The sequence below is a fragment of the Anabrus simplex genome, chromosome 5 (genome assembly GCF_040414725.1).
Source record: "Anabrus simplex isolate iqAnaSimp1 chromosome 5, ASM4041472v1, whole genome shotgun sequence".
Taxonomy (NCBI): domain Eukaryota; kingdom Metazoa; phylum Arthropoda; class Insecta; order Orthoptera; family Tettigoniidae; genus Anabrus; species Anabrus simplex.
Window position 1 is genome coordinate 343263903 of NC_090269.1, and position 18255 is coordinate 343282157.

The 18255-nt window shown below is 36.7% G+C and overlaps 1 protein-coding gene across 2 annotated transcripts in view; it reads left to right on the plus strand.

The window, feature by feature from the left end:
• Setx (Senataxin) overlaps positions 1 to 18255 on the plus strand; it is a 491296-nt gene that overhangs the window by 432702 nt on the left and 40339 nt on the right. Inside the window, exon 18 of one of the 2 annotated variants that reach the window (XM_067147633.2) lies at positions 10429 to 10575. In XM_067147633.2, the coding sequence (XP_067003734.2) occupies positions 10429 to 10575 (147 nt within the window). The remainder of the gene's footprint in view (positions 1 to 10428; positions 10576 to 18255) is intronic. The other variant, XM_067147634.2, reaches the window with a different exon arrangement.

Below are 18255 nucleotides of genomic sequence, written 5' to 3' on the forward strand. Positions count from 1 at the left end.
ACTTAACTTGGAAGAAGTTTGAAGTAGAGTCCTAATTACAGTTATCAATAACCATTTGATGATGATGATGATGATGATGATGATGATGCCCATGAAGAATGATCAATTTGATACAGATGGAAACATCTATAATCAACTCCTGTCCAATAAACATTCTATCTATGTTTTTCTAGTGGCTTTATGTAGCACTGACACAGATAGGTCTTATGGCACTACCTGTGTCTTTTACTTAGGTGTGTGCGCCCTCTCTCTTTCTGGATATAACTTACATAAATCATTGTGGTTTTCTTCTCCCCCCCCAAGGACGGGAACATTGTACTTTCTCCATCTTATCCCAGAATACTACCGTAATAACTGTAGTAGTACTCCATCATCATCTTGAACCAGCTCCAGTTTTCCAGGTGCAGTGAATGAGTGCTCTCCATTTACTGCCCTTTCCCATAACCTGCTGCAAATCCATACCTTGTTCAACTAGATCATTTCTGATATGATCAGTCTGTCTCTTTCTTGGACGACCTCTTGGCCTTTTACCTTCAAGTTCCTTAGTTAAAGTTAGAAACTTCATAATTGTTCTGTATTGAACTGAGAATCACAATGTTAAAAAAGAAAGTTAAGAGGTTCCACCTATTCAATACACTGATATAAAGTTGCACAAACTTGTGTTACATTGACACATATTTGGTACCATCATCAGCTGATTGAAAGAGCAGGGCAAAAGGTATACAATTATCAACACACATAACACAAAATAAATGACAGTGTTCACACGAAAGGATATATGTAAAATTGTAACACTTTCATGAAGATGAAATACTGTATTCTGACTATATCCTCCACAGTATGCGCTGGCCATGCTTCTTGGTAGGTGTGCTATTTACCAACTGATGAGCCCTTTGTGATTGTGATATAGATCAGTCCACAGATTACCTCATGGAGTTCAATTTATTCACCCCCAAGTGCACAGTGAAGGACGTGGCTGCCTGTGGCAGTTAAATATTGGTCTCTGTATGTACAGACCGATGCTGCTTGTATGTTTTGTTGTGTTTATAATACTTTTCAATCGATTTATTTGTATTTTTAGTGTATGTAATTTATGACGCAATATGTGTAAGTAAAATGCAGTAACATAATTTGTTGATTAGGTGTTTGAAATTCATACATCCAAGCTTTGATTAGGAACTCCTTTTAACTCCTCATTTATTCAAATGGCAAACTGCAGAAATAAGAATAATGTTTGCAAGTTAAATTTAATCTGTTCTCAAGAATTATAGGCTTTGTGTTTACTATAATATTTTTCTTACATGTTTTAACAGTCTGTGTTGTATTATACACAACTGAAATGAATAAAATACTTACTTATGTAAGTAACTGACAGGTTTTAAAAATTATACAAAAAAAAAATGCAAACTGAATGACATCTGATCCTACTACTTGCCAAATATTAGAAATGTATTAATTCAGGTACTCTATATAAAACTTGTAATGTTAAATTTCATCCCATATATGGCAATTTTAAAATAATTTACCACCACTGTGTGCTGAAAATATTTGTATTTTTTCAAGTATAGAATATCAGTCTATAGTTTATTTCTCCTTATAGTGTGGTGGGAAATAATGGCAGATTTTGGGAAATTTTGAGCTGTTCTTTTTAGCATACAATAGTGAGGACTGTACGAACATTAATTTCATCTTGTTAGCTATTATACAGTGAGAGGCAACGAAAAACTATCACACTATGCAGGGAACATCGGAGGAACAGATTGCCCACAAACTATTGCTAGACTTACTGGTACACTACAACAGCTCGGGCAGGCATTCAATTTCATTACAGTAGGCCTAAATTATTAGTTAAGAGTTAATAATGAATGAAGTTTAAACTAATATACAGCTTACTTTTCATCAAAGCAATTGTTGAAAATGATATCCATTCTTAATACAAATGTTGCATCAGCTTAAAATGATCTGAAACACTTGTATTTTTGCCTTTGAAATGTCACATATCAATAGTCTGATTTTTTTCCTGGGATTCAAGAGTATGTATGTTACTCTTGTACACTTTCTGTCTTAAAGTCACAACACATACAATTCACAGACACTTAAATCAGGGGGAATGAAATGGCCAAATACCATGACTAATTATTTGCTCATCAACGCTTTTCTAATGCGTGCATTGACTGATGAGCTGTATGGAGAGTGACATTTTCCTGCTGGAAGTTGGCATACTGCTTTTCTTCCTCAGTTAGCATTTCAAAGAATGGCTGCTATATGAGTTGCACATAACGTTCTGAGTTAACCCATATATGCCCAGTGTTGTGTTTTTGCAATGTAATACACTGCTTACTTTCTTTGAAATCTGTTATTAGAGCACAGGTATAATAATGGAAGCACTGCTTTTAAATTATCACTTAACATGAACAAATTGAGTAGTACCACAATAACATGTTTCTTTCTTCTGTACTAGCATTAAATTGATGGCAGTTTTTGAAGGTCTCTTGAACTTGCTGTTATACAGATGAGTTTTGGCAGACAAGAGGTAAATATTAGTTCTTGTTGATACAATGCAATCACTCTATAGTGGATATACAGTTAGTAGGAATCAGTATAATAGTACGAGGTGCATTCAAGTTCTATAGGCCTCCGATTTTTTTTCTAACTACTCACCCGAAAACGATGAAACTGGCGTTACTTCTCGACATAATCACCCTGCAGACGTACACATTTTTCACAACGTCGACGCCATGATTCCATGGCAGCGGCGAAGGCTTCTTTAGGAGTATGTTTTGACCACTGGAAAATCGCTGAGGCATTAGCAGCACGGCTGGTGAATGTGTGGCCACGGAGAGTGTCTTTCATTGTTGGAAAAAGCCAAAAGTCACTAGGAGCCAGGTCAGGTGAGTAGGGAGCATGAGGGATCACTTCAAAGTTGTTTTCACGAAGAAACGTTTGCGTAATCTGAAAAATCCTCCTCCTTTCTGGGCTATTAAATTAATTCGCTTTTTTCTGTCACATATCACGACCGACTACCAGAGACTAGGATACTCAAACATTTATTCAACTACTTTTGGAATAGTAAAACTAAAAATAACTGGTTCAAAGAAGTCCAAGAAGATTTAAATGAATTAGGCTTGACAATTCAACAAATTGAAAACAGAAAAGAGAAGAGGGTCCTGAGAAATAACAACGTGAGACTTGAACTGAAGACCTATACATGCAAACAGTACAACATAACTGACAAATAAGGGGCAGCCAGGTCAGATCAGTAGTGACCGATTGATTGATTAATTGATTGATTGATTGATTGATTATTTGAATGGTCTCCCCTCCATAACCAGCTGTGGACTCATCAACAGATTCCTCAAGTATCATCAAGTTGAATTCAAACAGATTAGCCATCTTTGCCACTGCACCTTCATCGTGTTCCTCCTCAGCATCGTCATCACCATCAGGAAGAGAATACAAAGTCTCCAGTAATAGTAGATATGACAACCCTTTCGGAGCCATCTGAAAATATTCCACATTCGTCATACAAAGGTTATGATAAAGGAAAATATATTGGGATAATAATAAATGATCCACATAGTTTGATACTTGAGGTGACTAAGTATATATGCTTTAGAGATAAATATATGATCTTTTATAAAAATTAAAACTTATATATGCTTGTAATAAAAATCGGGTAACCCGTGCTCATGGCATATGAGCAGACTAACGGTAATATATTTCCCACTAACTAAATGGGCTATAATTCTATAGATATTCATTATTTATGACCTAATATGATGGTAGCACATTTAAAGATAAACTAACAATACATAAAAATTGAATAAAACATACCTGTACACGGATTTCAGAAGTAAGGATGAAAAATCATCAATTTTGCGCTCTTTCAGCTCTGTTTACATCAATTCACAGCCTTCTTGGTCAGATATCCATGTTTGACAGACACACAAGTCAAAGAACTTCATTGCTATAATTTTTTTCACGTTTCCTGGACTTCTCGCTAGATGACAGCACATACTGTGTGTGGGAATTATGCATCCCAGTGGGTTTAATCTCACAAAAACATTAGTGGGAAGTAGGTATCCCACAGAGCATGAAAGAGTTAAAGTACCTATACATACTCTTCCATTTTTCACTAAAATTTGTATGACCGCCAATTATGTTTGCCAGCATGTTATCCTTAGCTGACTTCTTTGGTAGATTCAATTTCCTAGTAAGTTCCTTCAATTTCTCCTTACTTCCACAGCCATTTATAAGTCTATTTCTTTCCAATCTGCACCTCCTTCTTAGTCTCTTTACTTCTCTGTTATAATATATTGGATATTTACCATTCCTCACCACTGTTAAAGGTACAAACCTATTTTCACTTTCCTCAACAATTGCTTTAAACCCATCCCGGAGTCTGTTTACATTTTTATTTATCGTTTTCCACCGATCATAATTACTTTTCAAAAACTCCCTCATGCCCATTGTCAGCCATATGGTACTGCCTATTAGTCCTAATTTTAATATCTTCGGGGGTACTTTTTAATTTCTAACTACAAATATATTTCTTCCAAAGTTGTTATCACGTATTTACTCATACATGTCAGACAAATAAGCTACAACCCAGTAACACTTCCCTTAAGCCCGCTGAACCAAAGGCCTCAACGATGATGATCTGAAAAATCCTCCTCCTTTCTGGGCTATTAAATTAATTCGCTTTTTTCTGTCACATATCACGACCGACTACCAGAGACTAGGATACTCAAACATTTATTCATCTACTTTTGGAATAGTAAAATTAAAAATCACTGGTTCAAAGAAGTCCAAGAAGATTTAAATGAATTAGGCTTGACAATTCAACAAATTGAAAACAGAAAAGAGAAGAGGATCCTGAGAAATAACAACGTGAGACTTAAACTGAAGACCTATACATGCAAACAGTACAACGTAACTGACAAATAATGGGCAGCCAGGTCAGAGAGAATGAAATATTTCTGGGAACAAAAGAAGAAACATCAACCAAATTTGTAACCGATATTCATAAGACTTGACTGTATATAGATTGATTTCAGTGCTCCAGTGTGGGCGTAAAAAAAAAAAAAAAAAAAAGAGAGAGAGAGAGAGAGAGAGCAATATTTCACACTATTTTCTTTAGCTCTTAATGAATCCCAAAGGAGATTACTCCAACGCAAAGTATGTCTGGAACGTGGGGCAGGTTATATTTATCTGTACTAAATTATATGAATTTAGGCAGCAGCTCAGGATTTGAGACTGTTGCGGAGGTTATTATTTTATCCCCAGCAATAAAGTAATATAAGGTTCTCTTTGATTCTTAACCACACATTTAATTTAGTTGAAAGCAATTATTATTATGCATTCTTTCCAATAAACATCAAGACAAATAATCACAGTCAGCAGTCCGGCTCTATGGCTAAATGGTTAACATGCTTGCCTTTGGTCACAGAGGTCCCGGGTTCAATTCCTGGCAGGGTTGGGAATTTTAACCATCATTGGTTAATTTCGCTGGCATGGGGGTTGGGTGTATGTGTCGTCTTCATCATCATTTCATCCTCATCGCGACACGCAGGTCGCCTACAGGCATTGAATCAAAAGACCTGCTTCTGGCGAGCCGAACATGTCCTCTGACACTCCTGGCACTAAAAGCCATATGCCATTTCATTTCTCACAGCCAGTTAGCACTTCCCCATCTCTGCTGAAAAAACGGGTTACCCTTCTGCCTCACCCTCTGCAGACAAGTTAGCAAACTGCAACAGAAGGTAGTGATCTGGATTCAGTCCAACAATTGCTGGTAGATAAGCAGGTTTAAGAGAAGTACAGAAAATTTTCTCAAACTTATTAAAGTGCCAACAAGGAACTTCTGCCTTCATAATTCATGTAACTTGTTCATAATCTCACCAATTCACAACCATTGACAAGTGTATGAACTGTAAACATTGTGAAAAATATAATTATATGCATGGTTAATAGTGATTTCATAGAGTCTGGGGATGTTCTCGTAGAATGAAACATGTTATTCTCATTATAATTGGCTCGTATTACATCTTAAAGCAGAGGTCGCCAAACTTATGAAGATTCTCTGCTACCATACTGTAAGCTAACAAAAGAAACTAGGACAGAAATAAGAACTTCAAAAAATCCTTACATTTGTTTACTGCCCATATACTTCCATTTCTAGTGAAAATGAAAGGAATTTTAATTAAACTGTGTATATAAACTATATATATAAAAAGAAGGAAATTGAAATTGAGTTGTACATAAGAAAGAAATTGAAGAGTAATTAGTAATAAGTTACAAATATAACAATTTTTTTAACAGACTTATTAACTTTAATGAGATAAATGGCACTCATTTTGGTCATCATGTTTTTAAATTTTAAAAATTTTTTTTCTAATGTTAGGAGAGGAGATAGTGGCTGCCATTCAAATGCAGTTGTCCAAGTGTTCATCAGTCAATCTGTTTCTGTACTTGTTTTTTTATAAATTTCTTACTGGAAGAAGAAATCTCACATAGATAGGTATAGCAGAACTTTGCCTTCACTTTGAGAGCAACCTGGACCAAAATTGGGTAATTGTTTTTAAGAACAAGAGGCCAAATATTTTCAGAGCTTGACAAAAGCAATTTTACAGATAAATCATTTTGAAAATCAATCAATTCCAACTCCACTTCTCTTCTTGAAAATCAAAATTCTCCATTACACAAATAGAGAACTCTTCAGCATAAATCTCTATAAAAGGCGATTTGACAAACTGTGCAACAATTGAAATGCTTTTGAAATCTTGTAAGCGTTTGTTGAATTGACTTCTCAAATCCGAAAGAATTTCAACAGATTGTTTGCTATTGTGCGGAGACATTGAAGAGCCCTGCTTTTCAAGGGTTTGTTTCAAACAGCCAAAGCATTTGTATTCACCGTGGATACTTTTTTTTATTTAAAGAATGAAGCAACATCTGAAATTGTTCTGCCAATATAATTATCCTTACCTTGAAGTTGCAAGTTAATAGTGTTATTTGTTTTACGTCCCACTAACTACTCTTTTATGGTTTTCGGAGACGCCAAGGTGCCGGAATTTAGTCCTGCAGGAGTTCTTTTACATGCCAGTAAATCTACCGACACGAGGCTGACGTATTTGAGCACCTTCAAATGCCACCGGACTGAACCAGGATCGAATCTGCCAAGTTGGGGTCAGAAGGCCAGCGCCTTAACCGTCTAAGCCACTCAGCCCGGCGAAGTTGCAAGTTAAGGATATTTAAATTTTTGGTGATGTCTGTGAGAAAAGAAAAATCCTGCAGCCAAACCAGATCTTCTAGTTAACGGAAGGATTTGCCTCGTTCTTTCAAAAATTCTAGTAAGGCAGGAAGCAACTCTTTAAAACGTTGTAATATTCTGCCTGTACTAAGCCAACAAATGTCGGTATAAAACAGTAGATCACCATACTGTCAATCTAGTTCATTAGTCAGTGCTCTGAACAAATGTCTCTGAATAGCATGCGCTCTAACTTTGTTCCCAGATGAGAAACCGAAGTAATAGATGGTATTAGTGATCATGAAGCTGCTTTTGTGGTCATTTAAAAAAATGTGAAAGAAAGGAAGACATAAAAATTAGGACTGTTAGGCAGTACCATATGGCTGTTAAAACAGGCATGATGCAGTTTAAAAACTGTAAATATGATCGGTAGGAAACGGTAAATAAGAATGTAAACAGACTCTGGGATGGGTTTAAAGCAATTGTTGAGGAATGTGAAAACAGGTTTGTACCTTTAAAGGTGGTAAGCAATGGTAAAGACCCACCTTATTATAATAGATAAATAAAGAGACTAAGAAGGAGGTGCAGATTGGAAAGAAATAGAGTTAGAAATGGCTGTGGAATTAAGGAGAAATTGAAGGAACTTACTAGGAAATTGAATCTAGCAAAGAAGTCAGCTAAGGATACAATGATGGCAAGCATAATTGGCAGTCATCCAAATTTTAGTGAATAATGGAAGAGTATGTATAGGTACTTTAAGGCAGAAACAGGTTCCAAAAAGGACATTCCAGGAATCATTAATGAACAAGGGGAGTGTGTATGTGAGGATCTTCAAAAGGCAGAAGTATTCAGTCAGCAGTATGTGAAGATTGTTGGTTACAAGGATATTGTCCAGATAGAGGAGGTGACTAATGATTGTGGTTTCAAAAGCTATAGGCTCTATTATCCTGTCTGCAGTTACTGCTGCCAACACCCTCATTTTCACACTGTTGATGAACTCAAAATATCACGAGAGTAATTAAGGCTATCTCGGTAGATGAACTAATGCGTACGAATGAAAATTTCCTGAGATTAAGCCAGAAATGGGTAGATGCAGGTGGAGGAAATTTTCAACATCATCTGTGACAAGGTGAGAAATTATTTTACTTTAATTATTTGTTATTATGTGTGCTTGTTATTTACATGTGATTCATACAGGCGCTCTCCCAGCCCCATGCTAAGCGAAATGCTATGTGCTCGTCTGACCTTCAGTTCGCCCATCTACCCGCTGCGCCGGCCAGCCGGCCAGTCCCGCTTTGAGTGAACGACCCTGTATAACACATCTGAGTAGATAATGTGTAGTAATATGTCCACATTTACTGTTGTTGTAAAAATTACTTATTAATATTATGCAGTACTTCTAACAGTACAAAGAAGATAAATAAATAAATACATACAAAAAATGAATTATTTCATAGCATTACACTATAATCTCTTGAAATGTCACCAAACACTGTAAAGTAAACTTCATTCTGTCGCTGAACCTTAGGTTAATCGGTATACGTGTGATCATCCTCACCCATCTGTAATTTACTTTCTTCTTTTAGAGTGCAAATACCTGGCATTTTACTTTGACAATAAAAATTGCATGCTTTAAGCTTTTGTTCAGTGTTGTTAACTCCTTTCTTGAAAAAAAGTCACACCGAGCCGAGTGGCTCAGACAGTTGAGGTGCTGACCTTCTGACCCCAACTTGGCGGGATCGATCCTGGCTCAGTCCGGTGGTATTTGAAGGTGTTCATATACGTCAGCCTCATGTCAGTAGATTTACTGGCACGTAAAAGGACTCGTGCTGGACTACATTTTGGCACCTCGGCGTCTCTGAAAACCATAAAAGTAGTTGGTGGGATGTAAAACCAATACCATTATTATGATTTATTAAAAAATGTCACTGGTTCACTTTAGCACAAGACCATACAATTGTCAGTTTTTTTTTTTACAGATTTGTTATAGTCAATGAATATTGAATTTTCACGACCGCATTGTAATCGAAACCGACTTTCAACCTATTAGGTCGTGTTACGTACATTTAGTGCGTCTTGAAGAGATGTTAAGTACAGAACAAAAATGGCCAACCAGACACCAGTGGGATCCGAACCCACAACCTCCCGATTTCGCGTCTGTACTTAACATCTCTTCAAGACGTACTAAATGTACGTAACACGACCTAATAGGTTGAAAGTCGGTTTCGATTACAATGCGGTCGTGAAAATTCAATATTCATTGACTTGGCCCTCAACGGGCAACTTAAACGCACTCTACAGTGTGATGGTAGTAGTACCAGACCTGTAGTTAAGATCCTTTCCAACAGAACAAAGATGGCCGGGCCACCATAGCTCAATTGGTAGAGCAACCGACGCGAAATCGGGAGGTTGTGGGTTCGGATCCCACTGGTGTCTGGTTGGCCATTTTTGTTCTGTACTTAACATCTCTTCAAGACGTACTAAATGTACGTAACACGACCTAATAGGTTGAAAGTCGGTTTCGAATATGTTATAGTGTTATATTAATTTTTACAGCAGACTGAAAATCTATATGTTGTATTAACTGAGTCAACCCTGAAAAAGACCCCGTTTTGTGCCATTTCCTGATTAACTCGGTTATATATTGTCTCAAAGGCATTGCAGGACCTTGGAAACGACTTAGAAATTTGCAAACAGTTCTGTCATTATGTTTTCTTCTTGAGGAGAAATGTCTCAAACTAGAAATATCTTTTGTCCACTACTATAGTCACCATACTGATGCTAATACAAATAACATTCAACAACAACTGTAGGAGTGCAACACTAATAATGCGCACTCTACAAGAACTCCACTCATAAACTAAATGTTTATTCCGTACACTTTCCACTAACCATCTTCACTGTGCTGCCTGACTGTGGACTCTATCTCTGCTTTTCAGGAATGAGCAGGCATGTCTCCAGTCCACCTTTGCAACAATGCTGGATATAGTGTCAGTAACTTTTTGCTGCCTCTCCCTATGTTTTAAGAAAATCAATGCCTTTTCAGGAATGATTAGAATATGACATCTCATATGTTTGAATTGCCTTTTCTTGCTATATTTCTGTAAAAGGTTCAAATGTTCTTTGTTTTGCAAGGTGCATAATGATTGTTTATTTTGAAACCTACTGTTCTTGTGTTGCAGTGAGATAGTGAACCAGAACGAAGCAAAGCTGGTATGTCTTATTGCCATTGGTATATATGAGCTAGTTGATAAGAATACTTCAATCAGTATTATCACACCATATAGCAAACAGCGATCTGAAATACTGAAATACATGACAGAAGACAGGTAATTATCTCTATCATCTTCAAGATACGGTATGACTGTGTTCTTCTGACTTTTAAAAGGGGGAGAAATTAGTAGTTAAATTTGGTGTGTGGTAAACTTGGGTATTTGTACTTGATCAGCAATGCAGAAAGAGAAAATGAAACTGCTTATGTTGATTTCAGTGCATAATGATGATAAGAATTAACAATTAATAACAACTTTGCTACTGATTTTAATATTAAATAAGTTACTTCTTTGCCACACTTTCAATCAACTTCTTTATTATATCATCTGTAGCAATTAACTTATGGGACTGGACCCGACATGACAGTTAGAATGGTGGAAATTTCACTGAGAAGGTTGGTACTTTCTAGAGAGTGGGGGGAGCTTTTTTAAAATTAATGTTGCGGGTATGCGCCCCTAGGGCTGATTAGAGAAATTCCATGCTTTAGTTCTGTCTGCAAATTCTTGTCTTATATCTGGTAAATGGTTGGCAAACTGCATTTTCTGTTACATGTTTGAGTGCTCTGATGTGCTTTATGTACCTTGCTTTAAAATTTTGACTGGGTAGTTTTGTGTAGAATTTGAGATTGTCAATTTAACACCTGTTGCTCGTTCTTGATTGATGTAGTGTTTTTGCCTCTATTTCTTGACACACAGACCAGAGAAAAATATAGCTTTCACTGAAGTGTCTATGTCATTTGTGTCTAAAAGTATGGAAGTTGCTGAGGAATGGATGTACTGAGGTGAGTAATGTGTAGAACGGTCGCTAGTCATTGTGCAGGTCCACATCAACCCAACCTGATCTGTACAAACACAGGGCTGGAGAAAAGAGGAAGTGAGTAAATATTTTATGACTTTTCACATTAACGTTTACTTTAATTTCATTTTTTCGTTCTCATACTCGTCTTTTTGGTTTCACTTTTAGATCCTGGCCATATTTGTATTCTCCATGAAGAAATTCTATGGATTTTAAAACTTCACTCCATTTCCAGAAGCATGACAAATAGATAACATTTGACTGTCTTCACAATATGAAATTATTCCTCCAGCCAACCAATAGTTGTGATAAACACGGTTGGACCCACACTTGTTACAACTAGATTGATCTAAGATTGAAGCTATGAACATTTTAAACATAGATTGCTATTGCACTTGTTGATTGTATTTTATCTTAACTTTTTTATGTATCACTGTTTTTGTAAATGTCTTTCATCTTTGTTATTTTAGCTGATGATGGATGACCTATAGGCTAGGTCGAAACATGTCCTATGTAGCTTTTTAGATAGACCATTTATCAAATGGTAAACTTGTATTGAACAGGTGGACTTTACACAGTTAAATTCTTTTAGAATTTTATCTTAGACTAGCTGATGTACCCGTGCTTCGCTACGGGATTCTCAGAAAGATGACTTTGTGGTTTTCCTAACTGAAGTCAACATAGGTCATTACAAAATGTAGCGATTAAAAGCAACGCTATCATAAAAATAATCTTATCAAAAGAAAAACCGCACATTTTCTCACTTTTTAATAAACAGTACTACTGTGCCGATCTTACAGTTCAAAGTTTCAGAGCTAGAATGACCAGGCCGCAGACAACCGTGAACACTCCTCTGCCATTATTTCGTTAAATATGCACACTGCTCATGCCAATCAGTGCCTCAGAGTAGGGATTGCATTGCTTGAATTCTATGATGAACCAGTATGTTACATACAGTAGTGTTGGAAAATTTATGAACCAGAGGAATGGCATGCTAAAAAAGAAAGTTATCTAACTCCCTAGCGACTTTCCGCCAATATTCAGGCAGGCTGTTACACTCGGTATGACCGGGCGAATTGGCCCTGTGGTTAGGGGTGCGCAACTGTGACCTTGCATCCGGGAGACAGTGGATTTGAACCCCACTGTCGGCAGCCCTGAAGATGGTATTCCGTGGTTTCCCATTTTCACATAGGGCAAATGCTGGGGCTGTACCTAAATTAAGGCCATCAGTTTTATGAACTTTCTATATTGTAGGCTTTCACATTTAGTTTTCTTCTGACTCTGTGATATTAGGGCGTGTTGTATATTTATTTCTAGTGTAGACTGTAGTTACTTAATTCTCTGACTTTACATACCGATTTTCATTGAATTCTGTTTACTCATTTTCTCGAGACTCAGCACTGATGTGGACCTAGTAACAAAAATCCAAATTCTTGAATATATCTGTGATCATAGCCGGTATGGTAACAATGTATAAGACATAAATGATCGGAAATTTATTACTGTATAACTTTAGTAATGTAGTATTTATCGATACGACCACTAATAACATAAATATGTGAGGATTAAATTTTAGGCCTTCTCCTAAACTACCATTTCACTTTATGGCCTATATTATAGCGACTTATTCTCCAACTTTGCATACCGATATTCATTAATGTACAACCACTAATAACATAAATATTTGAGAATTAAATTTTAGGCATTCCCCTAAACTGTCATTTCACTCAGCGTGAATACAATTAGTTGTGGCCTAGATTATATCGACTTATTACCCCGGCTTTTCATATCGGTTTTCATTAAGATATGGCCATTAATAACATAAATATTTGAGAATTAAATTTTAGGCCTTCCTCTAAACTACCATTTCAATCAGCATGAATAGAATTATTTATAGCCTAGATTGTAGCGACTTATTCCCTGACTTGGCATACCGATTTTCATGATATTCTCTTCAGCCGTTTTCTCGTGATGCGTGTACATACATACAGACAGACAGAAATTACGGAACATTAAAAAGTGCATTTCCTTGTTACTGTGGACACGACTGATAGAGAAATACCATCCTTTTAAAATTCTGAGCAATGTACAGACAAAACTTGTATTTTATATATATATGTATATATGTCAATACAGAACCGGAATAAAGTTCATTACTTGTAATGATCAAATCAGCCTCGAGGAAGTTGAGCATGTGTGTATATGTACTAGATGCTGTTTCTAGGTTTAATTCTGTTATTCACTTGTCTTGTACCCTGATTTTCTGAAATTTTGGTTAAGTGTTTTGCTGTGATTTTTGCATGTGTGATGATTTTTGCTCTTGTGTTGAGGACTGTCAGTGTGTAATTATAACCATCAGTGACTGCCAGGTATTACAAGATGTTGGGAAGAATGGTGTGTTGTTCAGTTCGTGCAACGTGCTGTGTGTTTGCATTGCTGTGTTGAATTGTGTTGGGTGTATAGTTTTGTATGACTGGGCCTGAGTGCCTCAAGTGTTGGAAGCTGTCCGAGCACAAGAGCAAGTTAGCAGATGCTTTTTGTACACTTACCATCAACCCAAGCCCTCTGGAATAGTATTGCAGCATCACATTCATGCTGCAGCAACTGATACTGATGGAAAGATTACGTCTGCCCCGCTGTTTATTGACAAGCAAGTGTAGTTGTGGAATGTCACTGTGCAGCAGCAATCAAATACAAGAAGCTGGCCTACAAGTCATGGCAGGCCTCACATCCATTATCAGTAAAAGAACCTCTAGTGTGTAGTAAAACAAAGGCTAAAGGCCAGCACTATGCGGAACAGTCCAAACCTCTGGATAGACCATAAAATCTCATATCATGCTAATTCCTGCCATCAGTCAACCCAGGAATTAGTCATGTGGGTATTAATGACTAAAACCACCAAATTTTCCTGAAGTTAATTAGGTTCAAGTGGAAGCCTTTACTTCAAGTTTGCAGCCACTGATGAACACCTCATGGAACACTTTGGGTCTGCTGCATTAACTACTGCACCACTGAAACCTGAGTGCTTGTGGTGTTACGTATATAACACATTTTCGGTCTGGCCACAGGGAAGAGAAACTTTAAATGAATTTTTGAAGCACGTAAATTCCATTAACAGGAAGATCATATTCACAGTGGAAATAGAAAATGAAGGTAAATGACCTTTTCTTGATGTACTAGTGTACAAGAACAATGATGGTACACTAGGCCACGCAATGTACAAGAAACCTACACATTCTGAAAGGTACCTTCATAAGCCCACACACACCACCACCACCACCTCTGCCATAAAGCAGCTCTCCTTTGAACATTAATTAATAGGGTGAATAGCGTTGCAGACGCTGATAACCACTTGAGTGTATTAAGAGAACTGACAGCATTCATGAAGAAAAATGGATATGCATCAGGAGACATAGCACGAGCTGTATAGATCAAGGAGCATAATAGAGATAGTACAAACCATGACTTCAGAAATAATAAAAAGTATTTGTTCCTTATGTGGCAGGTATAACTGACAGAATAGGGTGTATTAGGAAGTGCAATAAAAGTCCAGCTTTCACCAGAGACCGGTTGCTTAAATCCTTGTTTCAACCAGTCAAAGAAAAATCACCTCTTGAAGTTTCATGTGGTTGTGGTCACTCATAGATTGGCATGATTAAAAGTCTTACTAGCACCAGGGTTAAAGAACATATCAGATCAGTTAAGAATGTCATTCTTCCATCTTCCACAGAAAATTCTATAAGCCAGTGTGACATAGCTGAACACTTCTACAGTACAGACCATCAAATCCTCTTTGACCAGGCAAGGATCATGCACCTGTAAAAGACTACTATGCTCGACTTGTAAGGGAGACCCTAGAGCTGTGCCCAAATAACTTTAACTGGGAAGACGGCTTCAAGTTGTTAAATACATGGAGACCTGTACTCCTGAAATACAGTACATACATAACACAACCATGGCACATCATAACACACTCCAGAAGCAGTTGACAGAGGGTGGTGAGTTAGTAACCTCCCTCCCGACCATCACAACACAGTGCAATGATCTCGAGTCCATTCAGTAGGGGGTCACAGAATAATGTGGTCGTGATCCGCTCAGCCGACTTCCTCGTTCCTTGAAGCATTTCTATGCCAACTGTCAGCAGCTGACCTTCAAATGCTTTGCCCTGACGAAAGCCAATGGAACTTAGTTGAAAGCTTGGCTTTTCTGTTAAAGACTTGTTAATATAAAGTGGCTTTATATCCAGAAATAATATTTATTTATTTATTTATTTATTTATTTATTTATTTATTTATTTATTTATTTATTTATTAGCATGACTTAGTGTTATACGAGAAACACCCTGGGGAGGCCCCGTATGTTTCCGATGTAAGGTGCACGTTGGAAAGTTTTGATGATAATGGCAGGCTACATTTCCTACTGCCATTCACAATCGAGTTTGGGAGTTTTTACTACAGCAGCAGGCTCACTTGCTTACTGCTATTCACAATAGAGTTGGGGAGTTTTCATTATAATGACACGCCCCCTTTCCTAATGCTAGTCACAATCGAGTTGGGAAGTTTTAATTAAATGGCAGACACACTTCCTACTTCAGTCACAATCGAGATTGGGAGTTTTGATTATTATAGCAGGCCTCCTTTCATACTGCCATTCACAATTGAGTTGGGGTGCCTTCATTAGAATAGCAAGTTCCCCGGCATACTCCCAGATTCAATAGAATTGAGGTGTCATCATTATAATGAGAGGCACACTTTCCTGCTGCCAGTCACGGTCTTGTTGGGGAGTACTCATTATAACGGCAGGTTACTGCCAGTCACAGTCGAATAGAGGAGTTTCAATTATAAGAGCGGGCCACTTTGTCTACTACTAATCACAATCTAGTTGGGGAATTTTCTTTATAATGGCAGGCACCCTTGCCTATCAATGGATACAATCGGGTATGGGAATTTTGAATAAAATTGCATGCTCCCTTGCCTACTTCCAAACAAATCTAGAACGGGATTTTTCATTACAATGGCAAGCCCCATTTACAAATGCCAATTACAGTAGAATTGGGAAGTTTCTATTATAATGGCAGGCCCCTTTTCCTACTGCCAGTCACAGTTGATGAGGGGAGTTTTTGTTATGATGGTAGGCCTCCCTTTCTAAATCACTACAAATAAACTTCAGTGTACATATTGTAGATAGATAAATAGATTATACAAAAGTATATTCATGTTTATAATTTGTAGACCTTCGTTTCAAGATTAAATGCTGATAAACAGAATGTCATATCAACAGAGATTGCACCATCAGTTGCCATTTTTAATAGTCTGCATGGTTAGTCCTATAACATTTTATCGTATCTTATCTATTTATGCATTAAATTGAGTTAGAGACTTTGAATACAGTGAAATTGCAGTACAGTTTTCACATGTTGCTTTATTTTTTGCACACTTATGTGGCAGCTAGAATCATAAACTTGGGCTCGCATATGGCCCCTGTTTGTGCCAATGTGCACGCCAAATTTGATGATTCTGTCTTTTATATAAATGCGTCAAACTATAAAATATAGTGTAAAAATTACAAAGTTTACCTACAATCTAGAAATGTAGCTCTAACAAACATATAAGAGTTCAAGATACGACAAAACATCATAGGACCAAAGTTGTAGATCACTCGAAGTCGAGCCACAATTGTGTTATATGCTTTCTGATATGTCTTGTACTATTTAGCCACCAATTACCTCGACTTGAAGGTGTGCAAGTTGAAAAGTTCATCTTTGTTCCATTTGACTTTGAAATTTAAATGCATTTTGGCTAATATTTCTTTGAACCACTTAGAGCAAACAAAAATTATAGGAAAAATCCAAGGATTAGAACTATGGTCGCGGTTTGTTGACGATACTTTTATAATAATAGATCAATGAAAGAGGAGCAGACAGTGGATCACATTGCATTTGAGTGTCCCTTGCATGCTTATAGAGGCTCTATAGAGGACTTACACTGTGTCTCAAGTGAAGCTCTTTTCTGGCTCTCAACTTTTGACATGGAACTTTTGCTATGAACTTGAGATGGTAGTTGCACATATTGTATATAATATTGTATTCATCATATGCTAAATAAATAAATAAATAATGGTTTAATAATAGTTTAAATATTTAACATTTTCTTAATTTTCTGGATCGTAGTATAAAATTTACAGTAGAGGACGAAATTGATAAACCTATAAATTTTTTTTTATGTCTCTGTTAAGAGGGAACAAGATACATTTACTTACAAAAGTTTTTAGGAAACCAACATCATCACATCTTACAATTAGAAATGATTCCTTACTTCCAGGAGCACAAAAAAAAAAAAAAAGAGTGGCATATTATAGTTATGTCCATTGCACGTTCAGTTTGCACTCTCACAGAAGGACTTGAACAAGGAGTTAAGATTTGTATGGGAAGTAGTTAGTTTAAATTGTTTCAATATTTACACTGTTAATAAAATAATTAGTAAAGAGAGTAGGAGAAAATGTTCCAAATTGGTTCCGCAACTACGTACAAAGGATAAATTTGCGACTTCCACTTTTAACAACCTAGGTATTTACCAGATAACAAATCTCTTCAAAAATTATAATCTTAAAGTTGGTTTTTCAACAAATAACACAAACAATCAACAGTTTTCAATAAGACTTCGGTCAACTCTAACTCATGTGTTTATGAGCTACGTGTTGCACCAGTCCGAGTCCGTAGTTTGTGGCGTTCAAGAAAATCCACAGCTAGAGTCGGAGAACATCTCAGGGATAACGTTAAACATAAAAAAAATTACGTGACTTTGACTGAGAAATTATCCATTATCTTTTCAGTTGTGGTAGTTTGATGGGCATTTGAGCTTAAAAAAAAAAAAAAATCAGTCGTAGATTCAGCAACTTCTTATCAACTATGATATCATTTTATATTATTAGTATAATCTATA